The sequence below is a fragment of the Oncorhynchus clarkii genome, chromosome 7 (assembly GCF_045791955.1).
Source record: "Oncorhynchus clarkii lewisi isolate Uvic-CL-2024 chromosome 7, UVic_Ocla_1.0, whole genome shotgun sequence".
Taxonomy (NCBI): domain Eukaryota; kingdom Metazoa; phylum Chordata; class Actinopteri; order Salmoniformes; family Salmonidae; genus Oncorhynchus; species Oncorhynchus clarkii.
The window spans coordinates 32,401,657-32,425,124 of NC_092153.1; the positions used below are offsets into that span (position 1 = coordinate 32,401,657).

At 41.7% G+C, this 23,468-nt stretch overlaps 1 protein-coding gene across 7 annotated transcripts in view; it reads left to right on the forward strand.

Annotated features, from left to right (window-relative positions):
• LOC139413199 (RNA-binding protein 39-like) overlaps window positions 1-23,468 on the forward strand; it is a 53,547-nt gene that overhangs the window by 24,491 nt on the left and 5,588 nt on the right. For all 7 annotated transcript variants that reach the window (XM_071160308.1, XM_071160301.1, XM_071160307.1 and 4 more), the window contains 3 exons: window positions 7,275-7,412; window positions 8,994-9,059; window positions 11,019-11,223. In XM_071160308.1, the coding sequence (XP_071016409.1) occupies window positions 7,275-7,412; window positions 8,994-9,059; window positions 11,019-11,223 (409 nt within the window). The remainder of the gene's footprint in view (window positions 1-7,274; window positions 7,413-8,993; window positions 9,060-11,018; window positions 11,224-23,468) is intronic.

The following is a 23,468-nucleotide window of genomic DNA, read 5'->3' on the forward strand; positions in this document are numbered from 1 at the left end:
CTGCATCATTTTGCTTGGAATAAATGAGCCATGGTCTCTCCACTCTCACCCCGTTTTCCATCCTCCTATTGTAGTGGGCCACCGAAAATATTTGTCTCATCTCTTGGGAAATTCCCCACCTTATTCTGATATTGCCCAGCATGCACTAAAATGTCCCGTAAAGATCCATTCATATCTTTTGGCCACTCCCTGGGATCGTTTATGTTTTTTGTCTGGGAGTTGGATTTAGCAATAGCAGCACCACTGTCATTGGGGACGTAGAAAGACAAATCTGAGTCCGTGTCCCAGATAGTAGGGTCTCCGCTGGCATTGTTTGGAGGTGTGGCTCAACTGGTGCACAACCTATTCTTGTCCACCCAGAGAGCGGTCATCATAGGTGGAAATGGATGGCTCGGAATCCTCCGGTTCGCCCTCTTTGCTGCTAGAACTAGCGAACGGGGTCTCGTCTGTCTCTGTGAATTTATGTCCTTGGAGACTTGTTCTCGACAATGGCTTGATGGGCATTGCTGTACGCTGATAAATTTCAGCAGCGAATCTCTTTGGCTTAGAGATTGTGCCTCTTCTCTCATTATTTCTACAATATTTTTTATATATATTCGCTTCCTGATTGTTTTTGTCTCTTAGACATGGTAGCAAATTTGGTTGCAAATCTCTGAACTTCGGGAGAAGCGGGAATGGGGTGGGAATGGGAACTGCAGCAACAGCTATGAGCTGGTTGCTTGGGTACCGCCGGCGGTGTAGTAGCCGATCAGGGGTACCGGAGGGCAGCAGCCAATTTCCAGATTGCCGCCCGAAATTCAAGTGACCGCTTCAAATCAAATTGTATTTGTCACGTGCTGAAAACAACCTTACAGTGAAATGCTTACTTACAAGCCCTTAACCAACAATGCAGTTTTAAGAAAAATACTTAATAAAATAAGAAATAAAAGTAACAAATAATTAAAGAGCACCAGTAAAATAACAATAGCGAGGCTATATACAAGGGGTACTGGTACAGAGTCAATGTGTGGGGGCACCGGTTAGTCGAGGTAATATGTACATGTAGGTAGAGTATTTAAAGTCACAATGCATAGATAATAAACAGAGAGTAGCAGCAGCGTAAAAGAGGGGGTGGCAATGCAAATATTCTGGGTAGCCATTTGATTAGGTGTTCAGGAGTCTTGTGGCTTGGGGTTAGAAGCTGTTTAGAAGCCTCTTGAACCTAGACTTGACGTTCTGGTACCGCTTGCCATGCGGTAGCAGAGAGAACAGTCTATGTCTAGGGTGACTGGAGTCTTCAACAGTTTTTAGGGTCTTCCTCTGACACCGCCTAGTATAGAGGTCCTGGATGTCAGGAAGCGTGGCCCCAGTGATGTACTGGGCCGTACGCACTACCCTCTGTAGTGTCTTGCTGTCGGATGATGATACAATCAGTCAGGATGCTCTCGATGGTGCAGCCGTAGAACCTTTTTAGGATCCATGCCAAATCTTTTCAGTCTCCTGAGGGGGAATAGGTTTTGTCATGCCCTTTTCATGACTGTCTTGGTGTGCTTGGACCATGTTAGTTTGTTGGTGATGTAGACACCAAGGAACTTGAAGCTCTTCACCTGCTCCACTACAGTCCCGTCGAGGAGAAATGGGGCATGCTCAACCCTCCTTTTCCTGTAGTCCACAATCATTTATTTTGTCTTGATCACGTTGAGGGAGAGGTTGTTGTCCTGGCACCACAAAGCTAGGTCTCTGTCTCGTTGTTGTCAGCCTGTTTTTTTATTATTATTTTTTTGACCTTTATTTAACTAGGCAAGTCAGTTAAGAACAAATTCTTATTTATAATGACTGCCTAGGAACAGTGGGTTAACTGCCTTGTTCAGGGGCAGAACGACAGATTTTTACCTTGGCAGCTCGGGGATTCAATCTTGCAACGTTTCGGTTACCGGCCCAACGCTCTAACCACTAGGCTACCTGCCGCCCTAACTTAATGATGGTGTTGGAGTCATGCCTGGCCGTGCAGTCATGAGTGAACAGGGAGTACTGGAGGGGACTGAGCACGCACCCCTGAGCGGCCCCATCAGCGTGGCGGATGTGTTGTTACCCTTACCACCTGGGGAGGGCCCGTCAGGAAGTCCAGGATCCAGTATCCAGTTGCAGAGGGAGGTGTTTAGTCCCTGGGTCCTTAGCTTAGTGATGATCTTTGAGGGCACTATGGTGTTGAACGCTGAGCCGTAGTCAATGAATAGCATTCTCACGTAAGTGTTCCTTTTGTCCAGGTGTGAAAGGGCATTACGGAGTGCAATAGAGATTGCATCATCTGTGGATCTGTTGGGGCGGTATGCAAATTGTAGTGGGTCTAGGGTTTCTGGCATAATGGTGTTGATGTGAGCTATGACCAGCCTTGCAAAGCACTTCATGGCTACAGATATAAGTGCTACGGGTCGGTAGTCATTTAGGCAGGCTACCTTAGTCCCTGTGCCCAATAACTTTATGGTGGCTGCTTGAAACATGTTGGTATTACAGACTCAGACATGGAGAGGTTTTAAATGTCAGTGAAGACACTTGCCAATTGGTCAGCGCATGCTTGGAGTACACGTCCCTGTAATCCATCTGGTCCTGCGGCCTTTTGAATGTTGACCTGTTTAATCAATAAAGTAAAAATTTGACGTACGTATCTGATCATCGTGCTTATTACTGGCAGATACAGATGTCAGAATCTCCTTTAAAGAGCCACAAGATGGCGCTTTAGTGGTTCCTTACTAGAAAATCAACCATTTTAAACTGAATTAAATGAATTAGTATTGATTAACAAAACATTTGTTGATGATCCTCGGATTCTATGGGGCGCATCAAAGGTTTTAATAAAAACAACGCAACTGCATTTGCATCTGGGCTGAATAAATCACAGCTAAAGAAGATATCAGAATTGGAAAAGTTGTTAACAACGTTAGAGCGTTCTCAATAAACACTTTTTTTGGATTAGGTAGCTACTACTCTCTTCAAATTCGTGTCAGAACTAACTCTATTAATAAGACAGAGCGAAATTGCTATCCATCGAGTTGGACTCGCAATATCCGCTAACTGATCATTACTGCAACTATTGAATCTGATTCGGGTGAATTTTCAACCAAAGATTTTCCCGTTTCAATAAAGAATACACCTCTGATTGTAAATCCACACCAAGCCAGATATATCTTTTAAAAAATAACTAAGAACTCCTCTTCTCACAACTGATGAAGCCGGTGTGCTAGGAGCCCAAATCTCAAAAGGGCATTTGATAACATGAATAAAGGCAAATCACCTGGTTGTGACTGTATTCCTCTTGAGGTCGATTTAAAATGTTGGGTTCAATTAGGTCCACTGTTACCTGAAATGATGATGATTATTATTTAACCAGGCAAGTGAGTTAAGAACAAACTCTTATTTACAGTGATGGCCTACCCCGGGCAACACTGGGCCAATTGTGCGCCGTCCTATGGGACTCCCAGTCACGGCCAGATGTGATTTGGCCTGGATTCGATCCAGGTACTGCAGTGACGCCTCTTGCACTGTGTCTTAGACCACTGCGCCACTCGGGAGCCCATAACACCGCTGTTAACAAAGGTTAATTTAGAAGGGCTAAATACAGCACTAATTTTCTTTTTATAAAAATTTTTAAAAGGCAAGGACGCTCGCTATCGCACGCTATCTTTGATGAACTTAAACTTTTATTTTTTTATTCTGTTGACTCGAAGCTTACTTACCCAAATTGATACATCTGGACCAAAGCAGGTTGTTTTTACGTATCTTACATGCTTCATCAGAAACCAAAGCTCCTTGCGCAGTTCTATCTCTCGACGCAGAAAAAGCTTTTGATAGACTAGATTGGTCGATTTTGGAAAGGTTTTATTGATATGATTAAAATACTGTATATTATGCCAATCCCACAGCCACAGTAATAACAGGCAATACCTGCTCTATTCATTTCAGAATAACTAGAGTAAGGTGATCCCATCTCACCACTGCTGTTTTTGTTGCCTATGAAGCCATCTCTACTAAACAGAATCCCAATCGGTTCCCATTTTAAATATTTGGGAATAGATATATTTCCTTCCTTAGATAACCATTTCCAGAAAGTTTAACAGCACGCTCAAATCAATTCAATCCGACCTCAGTAGATGGACTAATATCCCAGTTCTTTTACCGGCAGAACATTGTCAAAATTAATTAATTGCCACGGCTGAATTTCTGTTGTCTCCCCCTTCCAGCTATTGGGGTAAAATTCATAGTGCGGTTTCAAAATATATATGGCACGGTAAGCAAGCCCTGATATAAAATTAACAAATTTGAAAAGAGGGAGATGTGTAAGAGGACTATCTGTACCAAACTTGAAATTGTATTTCCAGGCACTAGCATTTCGTCCCATCCCAAATTGGTTTACAAATTATAATTTTGCACCCTGGCTGAGTATAGAGAGAAATATGTTGTCTCCTATTGCCCTGCAAAAGGTGGTCTTCACTAATATATCCCAATGTAAACTACGCTTTGGTCCTATTATTGCTCACACAATGTAACTGGGAATCAAAATTGCATGCCCATTCACAATAATGCCTTGCGATCTGGAGGGCAGCCTTTTGCATCCCCCAAATCCCCCAAATGGTCCATATGTGGAATCCGTACCCATGCCATTATCATGGACAGTATTGGTTTGAGAACATTCCAAGATTTGAAAGACATATACACCATTTCGGACTACAACATTTTCAGATGGGATGGACTAAAAAAGGGGGGAGGGGGGATTATTTATGTAAAATCTTCTCTTATGGCATCATGCTCTCTTAGCATCTCTGTTCCCAAAATATGTGGCCATAAGCCCCCAAAAAACGATCAAACTCCTCATTGATTGACCTTTTCCTGACTAACCGTCGCCACTGCCCTATTGTTTGCATTTGAGATACCAATTTGAAAAACTCTGACCCTCAAATAATTGTGCAGAGAATTAAAAACAAAAAAATGTATTCACCGCTCCAGGCGTTCCTTAATTATCTGTATTATTCAGAGCTTTTTTCTACTAACTACACCCTGTTTTGGAACTTGAATTTTCCTCATCCATTTTTACCTCTGGCTGATAAACATGCCCTGTTTAAAAACCAAACTAACTCTTGGTACACTCAGACCTCCTCTTGATAAGGAATCAAGCCTGGGCCAAGGCTCAACAAACTGGCTAGTTAGCTGATTTGCAGCTATTTAGGCTATTGAGAAATAGGAGCACTGTCTCGGTTAAACAGGCCAAATCATACAACTTCCTTAGCGCTATGACAGACTGTTAGTGATCCCTCTAAATTACATAAAGGGGTGCCCCAATGTTTGATACTCGGCCCACTACTGTTTACAATGTATATCATATACAGTGCCTTCGGAAAGTATTCGGACCCCTTGACTTTTTCCCCACATTTTGTTACGTTACAGCCTTATTCTAAAATTCATTTTCATCAGCAATCGACACACAATACCCCATAATAGCAAAGATTTTAAATTTTTTTTTAGAAATGTTTGCAAATGTATTAAAAATAAAACAGAAATACTTATTTTTTATAAGTATTCAGACCCTTTGCTATGAGACTCTAAATTGATCTCAGGTGCCTCCTGTTTCCATTGATCATCCTCAAGATGTTTCTACAACTTGATTGGAGTCCCCTGTGGTAAATTCAATTGATTGGACATGATTTGGAAAGGCACACACTTGTCTATATAAGGTCCCACATTTGACAGTGCATGTCAGAGCAAAACCCAAGCCTTGAGGTCGAAGGAATTGTCCGTGGAGCACAAAGACAGGATTGTGTCAAGGCACAGATCTGGGGAATGGTACCAAAACATTTCTGCAGCATTAAAGGTCCCCAAGAACACAGTGTCCTCCATCATTCGGATCCACCCCTTTTTTTCAATTTTCACCTAAAATTACATACTCAAATCTAACTGCCTGTAGCTCAGGACCTGAAGCAAGGATATGCATGTTCTTGATACCATTTGAAAGGAAGCATTTTGAAGTTTGTGGAAGTGTGAAATTAATGTAGGAGAATATAACACATTAGATCTGGTAAAAGATAATACAAAGAAAAACACATGCCTTCTTTGAAATGCAAGAGAAAGGCCACAATGAATTATTCTAGCCCAGACACAATTTAGACTTTGGCCACTAGTTGGCAGCAGTGTGTGTGCAACGTTTTAGACCGATCCAATGAACTATTGCATATCTATTCAAAATGTTGTATCAAGACTGCCCAAATGTGCCTAATTGTGCCACCAAGACTCTTCCTCGAGCTGGATGCCCGACCAAACTGAGCAATCGGAGGAGAAGGGCCTTCGTCAGGGAGTTGACCAAGATCCCAATGGTCACTCTGGCAGAGCTCCAGAGTTTCTCTGTGGAGATGGGAGAACCTTCCAAAAGGACAACCAACTCTGCAGCACTCCATCAATCAGGCCTTTATGGTAGAGTGGCCAGATGGAAGCCACCCCTCAGTAAAGGGCACATGACAGCCCACTTGGAATTTTCCAAAAGGCACCTAAAGACTCTCATACCATGAGAAACAAGATTATCTGGTCTGATGAAACCAAGATTGAACTCTGGCCTGAATGCCAAGCACCACATCACTTGGAAACCTGGCACCATCCCAACGAATCAAGGGAAAGATGAACGGAGCAAAGTACAGATATATCCTTGATGAAAACCTGCTCAGGACCTCAGACTGGGGCGAAGGTTCACCTTCCAACAGGACAATCACCTTAAGCACACAGCCAAGACAACGCAGGAGTGGCTTCGGGACAAGTCTCTGAATGTCCTTGAGTGGCCCAGCCAGAGCCCGGACTTGAACCCGATCGAACATCTCTGGAGAGACCTGAAAAAAGCTGTGCAGCAATGCTCTCCATGCAACCTGACAGAGCTTGAGAGGATCTGCAGAGAAGAATAGGAGAAACTCCCCAAATACAGGTGTGCAAAGCTTGTAGCGTCATACCCAAGAAGACTCAAGGCTTTACTCGCTGCCAAAGGCGCTTCAACAATGGGTCTCAATACTTATGCAAATGTGAAAATTACAAAGCAAATAAAAACGTGTTTTCTTCCCCTATAATCAAAATATATTATACCTAATTAGCTTCAAATTTGAACTTCAATTTCTTACGTTTCTTATGATTAATTAATTAAGTTATGATTAATCTCTGCGGTTAACTCTGTTCATTCTTTTAAATAATTTGACAGCCTTTTATTTAAACAGCCTGAGGCAATCTGCACCGTTTCCCTACGTTCACTTTGTGTGTGCTTTCTCTAGGCTGAGAAAAACAGGGCTGCTGCCATGGCCAACAACCTGCAGAAGGGCAACGCTGGCCCGATGAGACTCTACGTCGGATCCTTACACTTTAACATCACAGAGGAGATGCTACGAGGAATATTTGAGCCTTTTGGAAAGGTGAGAGGCGTTGTACAATGTACCATAGGCGTCGCATAAATGTCAACTTTGGGGAAGCTGTTTTTTCACACACACCACAAAAATCACCTTTCTAATAACGCATTGCATGCATCCATCACATTTGCAGACTAACATAAGGTAAAATGCCTAATGTGATGAGTAGATTTGTGAACCGTAGGCCAAGTCATTGTTATAAGTATATATAACTCAATGAATGTTTGCAAAAAGTACTGTTCTGAACAGAATGCAGGTGAGCGATTGCAGGGGTTAAAATTCTCCGTCACTGCAATAAAAATCTTTGGGGGGTGGTTTAGAGATGACATAACCTAATCCAGAAACATGTCTGTTCTACGAAATATATTCCCAAATATTTATCTTCTCTGTTAAGCTGTGTGCACTGAACTGACATGCGTGGTGTAAATCTCACCGCCTTTGGACTCTGGAGCAGTGGAAACGCTTTCACTGGATGGTGATGAATCACGCTTCACCATCTGGCAGTCCGACAGAAGAATCTGGGTTTGGCGGATGCCAGGAGAACGCTACCTGCCCCAATGCATAGTGCCAACTGTAAAGTTTGGTGGAGGAGGAATAGTGTTCTGGGGCTGTTTTTCATGGTTCGGGCTAGGCCCCCAGTGAAGGGAAATCTTTATGCAACAGCATACAATGACATTCTAGACGATTCTGTGTTTCCAACTTTGTGGAAACAGTTTGGGGACCTGTTTTAGCATGACAATGCCCCCTTGTTCAAAGTTAGGTCCATACAGAGCTGGCCTGCACAGAGCCCTTACCTCAATCCCATCGTACACCTTTGGAATGAATTGGAATGCCAGCTGTGAGCCAGGTCTTACTGACACCACGATGTTCAGAAGAAGGGAATGAAATAGTCTATAATGTGGCGCTCAACCCAACTGTGTAGCTTACTGCAGCTGCTTGCAAAGGAATTCAAAGCCACTACTTTTAGCATTCAGGTAAGGATGTAACTTTCCAGTGCTACTATTTTTGCCATGTAATGCTGTTATTAAAACAAAATCAGACAACCCCATAGTAGAGTAGTTTACCTATTTACATAGTCGACTTGTTGTGTGTTCTGTAAGATATATTCCTCTCGAGGCGCATTCAAGTTGCGATAGGGAGGCGAACCTGCATTCTGACAAGCAGTTAATGCACAACAATTCTTAATAAATTTACAAAATGATCCTCTTTAACTAAAAGCATGATAGTCATCATCACTTTCTTACATGGAAGGGGAGGTTAACCCTGCTCCGTGTGTTGCATAGAGCAAACCTAGAGCTGAGCAGAAGCGTTTATTCGGATCTGCATGCAGGGCCTGGGAAAAATAAATATTTACCCATTTCATCCAATTCTATGTCATTTCACATGACTGGAGAAATTAGCATCTTTTTAATACCACAACATGACCGAAAAGACAGGCTACCCGACAAACTGAGATAAATAAAAACGACATCGTCTTGAATGCAACCAATTGCGTAGTCCTTCAAAAAGAAGGGGGAGACAGATTGTAGGTCTACAATATATCAGTGCTATGTAGACTTTAATCTGTAATCCATTTCCTTCCACTAGATTGAGAGTATTCAGCTCATGATGGATAGTGAGACGGGGAGATCCAAAGGATATGGCTTCATCACTGTAAGTAGCACATTCAATCCAGTCAATGGATGCACACAATACTACGATTATTGTGAATACTCAGAATAACGAATTGTTCGATTAAAACGTTTACATGCTTTGCAAATAGAACAATTTCCCTTACAATCCGATTTCCATGGACATATATTATAATCTGATGGGAAATAAATGTTATATCACAACGACCATATTGTTAATGGCTGGGAATTCCCAGGGATCTCATTATACAATGTTATCACGATAATTAGGTGCGGATACGATATATATTGCGATTCTATATGCATTTCAATTCTATATGTACACTATTTATATAAAAGTATGTGGACACCCCTTCAAATTAGTGTATTTGGCTATTTCAGGTGCCCTGGCTGACAGTTGCACACGTGCAATCTCCATAGACAAACATTGGCAGTAGAATGGCCTTACTGAAGAGTTCATTGACTTCGAATATGGCACCGTCATAGGATGCCACCTTTCCAACAAGTTAGTTTGTCAAATTTCTGCCCTGTTAGACCTTCCCCGGTCAACTGTAAGTGCTGTTATTCTGAAGTGGAAACCTCTAGGAGCAACAACAGCTCCGACCGCAAAGTGGGAGACCACACAAGCTCACAGAACGGGGGTGCTGGAGCGTGTAAGCGCATAAAAATGACCTTAGTTGCAACACTCACTAACGAGTTCTCAGACTGCCTCTGGAAGCAATGTCAGCACAATTACTGTTCGTCAAGAGCTTAATGAAATGGGTTTCTATGGCCGAGCAGCCATACACAAGCCTAAGATCACCATGTGCAATGCCAAGTGTTGACTGGAGTGGAAACACGTTCTCTGGAGTGATGAATCACGCTTCACCATCTGGCAGTCCAACAGAATAATCTGGGTTTGGCAGATGCCAGGAGAACGCTACATGCCCCAATGCATAGTGCCAACTGTAAAGTTTGGTGGAGGAGGAATAATAGTCTGGGGGCTGTTCTTCATGGTTCGGGCTAGGCCTCCAGCGAAGATAAATATTTAAGCTACAGAATACAACGACATTCTAGACTATTCTGTGCTTCCAACTTTGTGGCAACAGTTTGGGGAAGGCCCATTCCTGTTTAAGCATACCAATGCCCCTGTGCACAAAGCGAAGTCCATACAGAACTGGCCTGCACAGAGCCCTGACCTCAACCCCATCAAAGACCTTTGGAATGAATTGGAATGCCGAATGCGAGCCAGGCCTAATCGCCCAACATCAGTGCCGACCTCACTAATGCTTTTGTGGCTGAATGGAAGCAAATCCCCGCAGAATTGTTCCAACATCTAGTGGAAAGCCACCCCAGAAAAGTGGAGGCCATTATAGCAGCAAAGGGGGGACCAACTCCATATTAATGCCCATGATTTTGGAATGAGATGTTCGACAAGCAGGTGTCCACATACCTTCGTCATTGCAATTCAATACTGCAGTTTTATTGCGATTCAGTGTTCCGAACATATTGCTTGTGCTCATTGCGGTAAAACCATGTGCCAACATTATAAGCAAGAAAACATTGAATGTTGGGTTCAACTTGGCTTTCCATGGAATGAGTTCTATTATAACATGATTAGCTACCACTACTTGGACAGTGTGTTTGTGTCAGGAGCACCTTCCAGTATAAAAAAAAAACGCCAATAATGCATGTAGTCCATTTTTAGAGCCCACATTATTCTGACATATTTTAGAATGTAGTAATAATGTGGTTGTCAATGCTTAATGCCATTGGGAAGACCATTCATTATTGTTATTGTTAATGCATACTTTTTTTGCATGCATTTTTGGGGGGGAGTGCTTTTTCTATATTACTACAATTAAATATAAAATTGAGGTCCTTGAAAATGACAATTAAGTGCTTAAGAAACTCCTTTAATTTGACTCTTCAATGTCTTTATGAATCCTGATTGGTGTGCATGTAAACATAGTCAATTCATTGGCATGTGTTTTCTCTCCAGTTCTCAGACACAGAGTGTGCCAAGAAGGCTTTGGATCAGTTGAACGGCTTTGAGCTGGCTGGCCGGCCGATGAAGGTGGGCCATGTGACTGAGCGCACAGACGCCTCCAACGCCAGCTCCTTCCTGGACAACGACGAGCTGGAGAGGACAGGCATCGACCTGGGCACCACTGGGCGCCTGCAGCTCATGGCCAGACTGGCTGAAGGTAAAGCCAGAGAGAGCCCAGGGCCTGTATTCACAAAGAATTCTGAGGAATCATGTAAGGGATGGTTCACAATGTACAGAATGGGGATCTGCAAGGAAAGGGGGAGGGTCATGTCATTTGTAATTGATGATAGCAATGTCAGCACAATAATAATTTCAACATTTCTCAGTGTTTTAGAATTAGTTGCTTATTAGGCCTGACGCTGCCCCTCATCTCTGATTCTGAGCTGGGCACGCAATATCAAGTGCGCCTTTAGGTATTTAGTGTGGTGTCAATCAAATGATCCATAGGCTGTACGAAGAGCATGCTCGGAGAAGCAAAGAGCAAAGTAATATTTTGATGAAAATGAACTTAATTGAGTCATTTGCACTGCTGGTATGGAGTAAATAAAACGAGGCTGCATTACACACTACAATGGATGAGCCCGGACAGCTTTTTTTTTTGTGCTGCCGAACCAGTGGCTGTGCATGTAGTCAGTTCAGGAGGAGAGACAAAGGCTTTTTCCCAAAATATATTTTTTTAAATCATTCTGAATGTAATATCGTGCGCGCGGACTAGCCTATATATTCTGTTCAGTTTGAGAAGGGGAGCGCTTTAGATGGTAAGTAGGACCGGAGGTAAACTTTGTTAGCTTGCTACTACTATAATTGATATGATTAAAAACAATGTTTCTTGCTCATGATGTATTTATCAGAGTTATTGACCTCACAACATTCCAGATTCGAGTAACTTACATTGTGGTGCTGAAACTTGAAGTGGCAGCGTGGCGAAATCTAGCGGAAATCGACAGCTCATCAAATCAAATTTTATTGGACACATACACATATTTAACAGATGTTATTGCTGGTGTAGGGAAATGCTTGTGTTCTAGCTCCAAAGGTGCAGTAATGTCTAACAATTCACAACAATACACACATCTAAAAGAATGGAATTAAGAAATATATAAATATTAGGAGGACAAGCAATTTCAGAGGGCATTGAGTAGAATACAGTATATACTGTACATATGAAATTAGTAAACATTATTAAAGTGATCAATGATAACATGTCCTATGTACATTGCATTTGGAAAGTATTCAGACCCCTTGACTTTTTCCAAATTTTGTTACGTTACAGCCTTATTATATGACAGACTGTTAGTGATCCCTCTAAATTACATAAAGGGGTGCCCCAATGTTTGATACTCGGCCCACTACTGTTTACAATGTATATCATATACAGTGCCTTCGGAAAGTATTCGGACCCCTTGACTTTTTCCACATTTTGTTATGTTACAGCCTTATTATAAAATTGATTAAACACACAATACCCCAATAGCTATTTTCAGGTCTCTCCAGAAATGTTGGTTTGGGTTCAAGTCCGGGCTCTGGCTGGGCCACTCAAGGACATTCAGAGACTTGTCCCGAAGACACTCCTGCGTTGTCTTGGCTGTGTGCTTAGGGTCGTTGTACTATTGGAAGGTGAACCTTCGCCCCAGTCTGAGGTCCTGAGTGCTCTGTAGCAGGTTTTCATCAAGGATCTGTCTGTACTTTGCTCCGTTCATCTTTCCCTTGATCCTGACTAGTCCCCCAGTCCCTGCTGCTGAAAAACGTCCCTACAGCATGATGCTGCCACCACCATACTTCACCGTAGGGATGGTGCCAGGTTTCCTCCAGACGTGACACTTGGCATTCAGGGAAAAGAGTTCAATATTATTTCTCATGGTCTGAGAGTCTTTAGGTGCCTTTTGGCAAACTCCAGGAGGGTTTTCATGTGTCTTTTACTGATGAGTGGCTTCCGTCTGGCCACTCTACCATAAAGGCCTGATTGGTAGAGTGCTGCAGAGATGGTTGTTCTTTTGGAATATTCTCCCATCTCCACAGAGGAAGTCTAGAGCTCTGTCAGAGTGACCGTCAGGTTCTTGGTCACGTACCTGACAAAGGCCCTTCTCCCCTGATTGCTCAGCTTGGCCGGGTGGCCAGCTCGAGGAAGAGTCTTGGTGGTGCTGTCTCTGAGCTCTATGGACAATTCCTTTGACCTCATCGTTTGGTTTTTGCTCTGACATTTACTGTCAGCTGTGGGACATTATATGTGACCAACTGGCTCAAATCGGTGTTATGTAGAGCTACAAAATGTAATATCATACACTGCATTTTTGAGGAACAATGGGAAAGTAATTCTGCTTTGTAAGCTGATAAACTCGTATAATCACTTTTGAGAAAATGGCCTTTGAATGTTTTGGTACCTACTGGAGAGCTCTCCTTTGTCTACACCCATTCAGCATTGTTTACACCCTCTTAAGCCAGCCCCACCCATCTCTATAAGGATTCACATGTGAGCTCATGTGCTAAACAGTGAGTAGTATAGTAAAGATTAGGACTAAAAGTGGTAAAAGTAGTAGCCTACAATAAGGACAAATTCCAGGTAAACAAAGTGTCCAGATAAAAATATTTTATAGATATCAGATGACGCTTACCCAGACACACTTGTCTAAATTTGATGGGTCATGTGAAAGAAATGCTTTAACCTACAGCCACATTTTGCCAAGTGGATGGGTCTCTACATAAGGTGTAAACGGTACAGCCAAATGGGTACTTGCATAGTAGCAATATCAGAAATAGATGGTGTCAATATAAAAATAATAATATACCATATGTTCAAGAACAATATCAGTGATAGATGAGGTAGTTATATACTTACAATCAGGGGTAAAGTGGCTGAGCAGCAGGATAAAGAAAAAATAGTAGCAGCAACGTATGAAATCCAATATTATTGGTCATATACACGTGTTTAGCAGATGTTATTGCGGGTGAAGCGAAATACTTGTGTTTCTAGCTCAGACAGTGCAGTAATATCTAACAATTTTATAACATATACCCAATAAACACACATTTAAGTAAAGGAATGAAATTAAGAGTATATAAATATATGGATGAGCAATATCCGAGCGGCACAGACTAAGATACAGTAGAATAGAATACAGTAGACATAAGAGATGAGTAAAGCAGTATGTAAACATTATTAAAGTGACTAGTGTTTCATTTATTAAAGTGGCCAGTGTATTCAAGTCTATAGGCAGCATATAGGCGGGAGACTAATGTGATAGTGATGGCAAATGTGCTAGTGATGGCCTAGTGGTGTGTGTGTTAGGAGAGAGTCATTTGAATAGAGGCACTGCAGATCGTGCTGATGACGGGTCCCTCCGAACCACACATGATCAAAGGAATCTATTTTTGGAGATACTGTTTCTGTCCTGCCCATGACTTTGGTGCAGGGCATTTGATGTCCAGATCCTCTTCGTTGCAAAACTCCCTGATCTTCTCAAAAACATAACTATGTCTAGCTGTGTCCAGTCCAGGTGGTGCTTGTACAGGCAGATCATCTATGGAAGGATGATCTTGCGCAGCAGCTGAAACCTGGTCCGACTGAGTCGGAACACTCCTTGGTGACAAAAACACCAGGCTCCAGAGCATCGACGCTGTAAAACAGGAAATAACCAAAACATTTAAGACATTACATCCTTGCGTAACATCAATTCACCTACCAAATTTAAATAACCTCATACAATGCAATGAAAATTATATTCAGCTGAAGTGCTGGTACTGCTTGAACTGTGGCAGCGGCCTGAAGTACGGAGTCAGGTGTTGTTGTCAGCAATCTCAGGCAGTGTTCACTGGTCTTTCTGAAGTGCTGCTTGATGAGCACCAGTCAGGGGGCAAAATTGATGTGACCTGTGATCAGGAAGTGATGGTCCAGACTGATGGAGCTTGTGTGTGGTCCGCCAGGCCTTTACCAGAGCACAAACCTGTTCTTGTTTTGGCAACTACAGTTGCGAGGAGTTAAAAAGTAGATGGGACCTAGCGGCAGAAGGATAGTGCACTTGCAAACAACAAAATTACATTAAGTTAATGAAAAGAAAATGTAATGTAAAACGTAATATTTTTTTATGCATCATTATCATGTTAGTTTCACTTACCTACAAATGTGCAGACCAGCAGCACTGCATACAGAAACATCTTGTAAACTGGAAGTTAAAATGATAACACACAGCCCGACTACACATACCTCTGGAAAATATAGAAATAATGTGAGATCAATAAAAGTAGTGCCAATCATGTTGGAGGTCAATTAAATAATCAAAATGTGTTGTTTATGCTTTACATACCAAGTGTTGTCATCGATTCCTTGTAGAGACGCCACACTGCTGCTTTTGTCACATGGGATGGCAGCAGCTTTCCACCAAAGTGTTTGTGTCCTGGGAGGAGAGTCAGGCGTGTTCTACTAATGCTGAAAGATAAATTCCAGATACAAATATTTTGGCATTATTATACAATAGATAGCCGTAATCACCGTCAGACACACCTGGCTAACTTGGTGGGTCATCATCTGGCGAAGTGGAGTCTTTTGTTTAGACATGCTAGCTAAACAATGAACCATAATCCTAATCCATTGAGTACTAGCAAGACAAACCAATTGTCATAGCTAGCTAAAGTTAACCAAATTGGGTCAATGTTTTGCCGATGTTTACTGACACCAGACCATATTCAAACGATGTTGAGCGTTCGTAAATTAATCGGTTATTCTACGTTCAGGTACACAGACGAGAGTGCTCTAAAACAGTTGTTGCAGTGACGGTCTACTGAAATGCATACTTGCATACTGGAGTCTTTTTGTTTGGCCCTAATGTGTCTGTTAAATCTTCTTTTTACCATCACCCACTGTCCTGGCACTACGTCATGTCCCCCCTCGGGTGTTATTCCCCAAGCCTCTTTTACTTGTATGCAATAGTTAATAGTTAAGCATTGTGTCACTCATAAAGTGAACGTCTGCTTTTCTCAAATCTAACGTGCCTGGTAGTGACATGGTCGACCTGTGACGACCCCAAACAGACTCAACCCTGTGGTTTTGTTATGTGTTGCCCGTATACTAAATAATACAATGCATCCGGCCATGCAATCCCTCCTTGATGCATCTTTGAAAGTCTCTCTTTCAAAACTTAATTTGTGCGTTCTACCTGCCCTCTCGATCGAGGATGGTACGGGCAGTGTAGTTGCCAGTCTATGTTCAGAAGACAAGCTACGTCCTGACACACTTTTCCTGTGAAATGAGTGCCTTGGTCAGAATCTAATTGTTCCGGAAATCCCCATCTGGGAATGATTTCTCAGTCAGAATTTTAGCTGTGTGTGCAATTCCTTTTTTTGTAGTGTTGGCTTCAACCCATCATGAGAAACGATCAACAACAACCAGCACATCTTCATGTCCTTTACATTTGGGCAGTGTGATTTTGTTAAGCTGTAGATGTCTGAAAGGTCCTGGTGGGGCAGGCGCTCGTCGTGTCTGTACTTTCCCTCGGCCCTTGGTGTTGTTTTCCATACAAATGTTGCAATTCGCCACAACATCCTCAGCCTCTTTCAGCACACCAGGATTCCACCATTTGCCCACAAAACGGTGAACTATCTTGTCCACACCAATGTGTGCCAAAGAGTAGATCTGTGTCACCAAATAGGGTAAGAGTGCATTTGGCGCTACACATCTCAGGTTGTATTTCCACACACCTTCTTGATTGAGTTTGCACCCTGCAGCCATCCATTCCCACACTTTATCATTTGGTGCATTGCTTTGGATGTCTCTAATGTGTTGCAATGTATCCAAGGTGTATTTCCTAATCAGTTTATGTGACAGCCAAATCATTACCTTTACTCTCGTCTGTAAATATTTTTCCATGTGCTTTCATTTTCAAAATTGCAACTTGTCCAGGTAACTGGAGAGCATTCAGTAGAGCCATCACCTCTGGTCCATTCTTCACAGGAACTCCCAGTGATGTCATGAATCCTCAGTTTTTCCATATTTTCTCTAAATCCTGGGTAACGCTCAAAGCATACCTTGAGTCTGTGTAGATATTAGCTGTTTTTCCTTCAGCCGGTTTGCATGCGTCTGTCAAAGCCACCAATTCTGCCACCTGTGTTAATGTTCCTGCAGGTAACGTGTCTGTCACTATCACATTGTTCACTGTAGTAACTGCCCAGCCTGCCTTCCTCACACCCCTCTCCACAATGCTTGAACCATCTTTGTAGAACATAAACTCAGGGTTTTCCAACGGATGACTTTTAGTAAACACATCGGAAAGCTGTTTCATATGTCTTCCCCCCCACTCCTGTTGCTCTCATCTTCTTGCCCGTGTACTGAGGACATATATATTTTGCATAAGATATGGGCAATACAGTGACTTCAGTGCCCGTATCTACTAAACAATCTACTGCAAAGTTGTTAACCATCATGTTCACATATATTCCATCCGATTTCATATGTACACCAGCTGAGATGGGATGTAAGAGGGGGTCTGTTAGTTTACCTCCACGACATCCAGCAAACTCCCCTGCTGACTGCTAAGCCGGAGAGAGCTTCATAAATTTGCGCATCAGCATTGTGTCGTTGGGGCTGTTGTCCTGTGTCCATTTTCCCTTAGACAGACCATGCTTCTCCTCACCATTTCTCATAAATATTTTATTTTCCAACATTCTCGATGCCAGAAATCCAGCAATAATGACATACAGCAGTATTTTCACGTCCGGATGAAATACACGCCCAAATTCAACTGCCTGCTACTCATCCCCAGAAGATAAGATATGCATATTAGTAGTATATTTGGATAGAAAACACTCTGAAGTTTCTAAAACTGTTTGAATCATGTCTGTGAGTATAACAAAACGTATGTAGCAGGCGAAACCCCGAGGACAAACCATTCAGATTTTTTTTGGAGGTCACTCTCTTTTCAATGAGTTTATATTGGGAATCCAGATTTCTAAGGGACCTTCTTGCAGTTCCTATTGCTTCCACTGGATGTCAACAGTTTTTAGAAATTGGTTGAGGTTTTTCCTTTGTGTAATGAAGAAGTACGGCCATCTTGGACGAGGATAACTTGAAGTGTACTGTTAGATAGAGGCGCGTGACCAGAAAGCTAGCTACAGTTTGTTTTCCTCCTGTATTGAACACAGATCATCCCGTCTTCAATTCTATCAATTATTTACGTTAAAAAATAACAAAAGTTGTATTACAAAAGTAGTTTCAAATGTTTTGGCAAAGTTTACAGGTAACTTTTGAGATATTTTGTAGTCGACGGACTTAATCGAACAAAAGGACCATTTGTGATGTTTATATTGGAGTGGCAACTAAAGAAGCTCGTCAAAGGTAAGGCATGAATTATATTTTTATTTCTGCGCTTTGTGTCGCGCCTGCAGGGTTGAAATATGCTTCTCTCTCTTTGTTTACTATGGTGCTATCCTCAGATAATAGCATCGTTTGCTTTCGCCGAAAATACTTTTTGAAATCTGACATGTTGGCTGGATTCACAACAAGTGTAGCTTGTGTCCCACATATCCCAGAGAGGTTAAGGAAATCATGTATGGCTCTCCATCCATCGGCCAGATCTTGCTCTCCACCACCCACAGCTCTATAAAACTTTACGCCATGTTCACGGTTGTTCAAAACAAAGGCTAATAACTGTAACCCATCATAAAGATGTAAATTGTAGAGTTTCTTATCACTTCAAATGGTCCCACGTCTTCATACCCACGTCTCGTGGATGCTTCAAAGTCTTTGACCATTCATCCAACTGTTTTGGAGATGCTGATTTATGTGTGATTACTGTCACTGGAGGTCTGTCTTCACTTCCTTTAACAGCCTGTGTTCTGGTTGGCCTAAGACATTGTTCCTCAACGCTGTCAGAATCTGTTGACTCAAAGCCAGGCAGTGCTGACCAGATGCCTGAAACCCAATCTGCCTTGCACAATTCAATGTGAGGGTAGATGGAGGGAACAGAGAACCCACAGGTGGGGGTCAAATCTAGCCTTCAATATCGCTTGTGTCATAGTCTGCTAAGCATCATGATCTACTTTTACATAATGATGTTCAGTGGCAAAGGTAATAATGCTCTCAAGAGAGCGGCCTTATGTGAGCTTAGGGAGGAGATAGTTGCTTTTCTCTGCGATTGCCGCCACAAGAAAGCCAGCACATACATAATCTAGCATCAGGAGGTTTTCTAAGGGATGTGAAAGATTCAGCAGACTGCTGACATTACACTTCTGGCTAAAAGATTACTGTAGCTCTGCTGGAGTCACTTTTATTAATATCTTTGATACCTTCTTGAAATAGAAGATCCTCTCAAGGAATGACGGAGTCCATCCAAATCATCTTGGCTCCTGGTCTCTGTCCACGCATTTCAAGGCTGTGTTGATACAATGACTGGTAAATGATCCAAGACCAGCTCAGTTAATCCCTACCATTGTGACAATGAGTCGTCATAATGCTGCATCAAATGTACATGATCTTAGGGGCATTGGCAAACACAATGTAAGTCGTTTAATTTATGTACCCCCCTTGTAAGCAGTAATCATGAGCCTATAAACCAGAGTTACATTGTTAGCACTGAGGCGGTGAGCAATAGTAAGAAGACCACTTATTGCAGGGTGAGCTGCATAATCACTCCAATGTAAATAACATGAGTAAGTCTACCTCTGATAAGATTCCCAGTAAAGCATTAAAAACAATCAAGCAACCCAGAAAAGTGCTAAAAAAATATCCCATATTAACATATGTAGCCTAAGAAACAAGGTCCATGAAGTCAATAACTTGCTTGTAACAGTCCGAATATGAATGTAATCTATCTCTTAAACTCACTTAGGTAATACATTTGATGATAGTGGTAGCAATACATGGTTATAACATCTACCGAAAAGACAGTAATGCCGACGGAGGCGGTGTTGCGGTCTATATTCAGAACCACATTCCTGTAAAGCTTAGAGATGATCTAATGTTAAATACAGTTGAAGTAATATGGCTTACATGTTCATTTGCCTTACCTAAAGCCCATTCTGGTGGGAAGCTACTATAGACCACGAAGTGCTAACAGTCAGTATCTGCATAATGTGTATAATAATGTAATGTAATAATGTAATAATGTGCTTGATAATGTATGTGATATCAACAGAAGTATATTTTCTGGGTGATTTAAATATTGACTGGCTAACATCAAGCTGCCCACTCAGGAAAAAACTTCAAACTGTAACCATTGCTTTAAAGCAGTATCCAAATCCATAGGATGTAGTGATCACAATATAATAGCCATATCTAGGAAAACCAAAGTTCCATAGGCTCGGCCTAATATAGAGAATAAGAGGTCATACAAGAGGTTTTGTAGTGATTCATACACTGCTCAAAAAAATAAAGGGAACACTAAAATAACACATCCTAGATCTGAATGAATGAAATATTCTTATTAAATACTTTTTTCTTTACATAGTTGAATGTGCTGACAACAAAATCACACAAAAATTATCAATGGAAATCAAATGTATCAACCCATGGAGGTCTGGATTTGGAGTCACACTCAAGTGGAAAACCACACTACAGGAACTGAGAAGTGGTCTGTGGTCACCACCTGCTGAACCACTCCTTTATTGGGGGTGTCTTGCTAATTGCCTATAATTTCAACCTGTTGTCTATTCCATTTGCACAACAGCATGTGAAATTTATTGTCAATCAGTGTTGCTTCCTAAGTGGACAGTTTGATTTCATAGAAGTGTGATTGACTTGGAGTTACATTGTGTTGTTTAAGTGTTCCCTTTATTTTTTTGAGCAGTGTATGTTGATGTAAAGAATATTTGCTGGTCTGTGGTGTGTAATGAAGAGCAACCAGACACTGCACTTGACACATTTATGAAACTACTTGTTCCAGTTACTAATAAGCACCCACCCATTAAGAAAATTACTGTAAAAACTGTTAAATCCTCCTGGATTAATAAGGACTTGAAAAATGGTATGGTTGAGAGGGATGAGGCAAAATGTATGGCAATTAAGTCTGGCAGCCCAACTGATTGGCAAACATACTGCAAATTAAGAAATCATGTGACTAAACTAAAAAAAAAAGAAAGTACACTATGAAACAAAGATAAATTATATAAAGAATGATAGTAAAAAGCTTTGGGGCACCTTGAATGAAATTTTGAGGGAAAAGGCCAACTCGGCTGCTTCATTCATTGAATCAGATGGCTCATTCATCACAAATCCCACTGATCTTGCAAACTACTTGAATGACTTTTTCATTGGCAAGATAAGCAAACTTAGGGATGACATGCCAGCAACAAACGCTGACACTACACATCCAAGTATATCTGACCAAATTATGAAAGACAAGAATTGTACTTTTGAATTCCGTAAAGTCAGTGTGGAAGAGGTGAAAAAATTATTGTTGTCTATCAACAATGACAAGCCACCAGGGTCTGACAATCTGGATGGAAAATTACTGAGGATGCTGGTAGACGATTTTGCCACTCCTATTTGCCACACCTTCACTTAACCAGTAGTGACACCCCATCCCGTGAACGGGACCGTTGTCATCATCTGACACTAATTAGCATAACGCAACGGACATAAATCTTCCTAGAAAATATTCCTATTCATGAAAATCACAAGTGAAATATATTGGAACACAGCTTAGCCTTTTGTTAATCACCCTGTCATCTCAGATTTTTTAAATATGCTTTACAGCCAACGCTAGACAAGCATTTGTGTAAGTTTATCATAGCCTAGCATAGCATTATGCCTTGCTAGCAGCAGGCAACCTTGAAATCAGAAAAGCAATCAAATACAATTGTTTACCTTTGATGAACTTCGGATGTTTTCACTCACGAGACTCCCAGGTAGACAGCCAAAGTTCATTTTTTCCCAAAATATTATTTTTGTAGGCGAAACAGCTCTGTTTGTTCTTCACGCTGAGAAATCGCCCGGAAATTGCGGTCACCACAACGGCGAAAAATATTCCAAATTAACTCCATAATATCGACAGAAACATGGCAAACGTAGATACATTCTTGGCCAGCTGAAAATACAATGATGCTGTCTTTGCTAAAGTTTGTGCTTGCCGAACTGACTCTGCTCAAATACTAGAGAATAGTGGGCCTGGAAACACACACGATTGGTAGGCATTGATGTCGATAGATCCCTTTCATTACTGAAAAATAAGCAATATTATAGTTCAAATATATTTTCTTTTTAGAGCTTTGTCGTCAAATAATGATCATGGCTATTCCTAGCCTTTTTACTTTGGGAGACCTGTACACATTCAGCCCAATGTAGTGTGAAGTAGCTAGCTAGCAAATCAGATGCATCAGAAATGGAACAGAAGGTCAATGATACATATAGTTAGGGCTGTTACCATGACTGTATTACAGCCACACCAGCGGTCACGAGTCAAGACTGCAGTCAAATTCCACGTGACCGTTTGCTTCCTGCAACACTAACTCAAAAAAGTTCTGGGACACTGTAAAGTCCATGAAGAATAAGAACACCTCCTCCCAGCTGCCCACTGCACTGAAGATAGGAAACACTGTCACCACTGATAAATCCACTATAATTGAGAATTGCAATAATCATTTTTCTACGGCTGGCCATGCTTTCCACCTGGCTACCCCTACCCCGGTCAACAGCACTGCACCCCCCAAAGCAACTCGCCCAAGCCTTCCCCATTTCTCCTTCTCCCAAATCCAGTCAGATGATGTTCTGAAAGAGCTGCAAAATCTGGACCCCTACAAATCAGCCGGGCTAGACAATCTGGACACTTTCTTTCTAAAATTATCTGCCGAAATTGTTGCCACCCCTATTACTAGCCTGTTCAACCTCTCTTTCGTGTCATTCCCAGCATTTCCATAGCAATTGACATTTCACATGATCATGAAAGAGACCTTGCATTACTCTAGAGACGGCTTCACTACAGTGTCAAATCAAATTTACTTATAAAGCCCTTCTTACATCAGCTGATATCTCAAAGTGCTGTACAGAAACCCAGCCTAAAACCCCAAACAGCAAGCAATGCAGAGGTAGAAGCACAGTGGCTAGGAAAACTCCCTGAAAGGCCAAAACCTAGGAAGATACCTAGAGAGGAACCAGGCTATGAAAGGTGGCCAGTCCTCTTCTGGCTGTGACGGGTGGAGTACAAATGTATTCCCTACAATATGTTATTATTCCCCAATGCCCCTATTCTGATATCTTCCCCTTGCTTGTTGTAAATATATATAAGCTTGTAGACAAATACATAAAAAAGATAGGCAAACAATAAACACATTAAATTATAAAGCAGTTCTTGACAATAGAGAGTGAGAGAAGAGAGCGAGATCAGGTGTGTGTATGTATAAGTCTGTATGTGTAAGCAAGCATGTAACTGAGTATGTGTGTGTTCATATCCACTTAATAATGTTCCCATACTTTCTTTT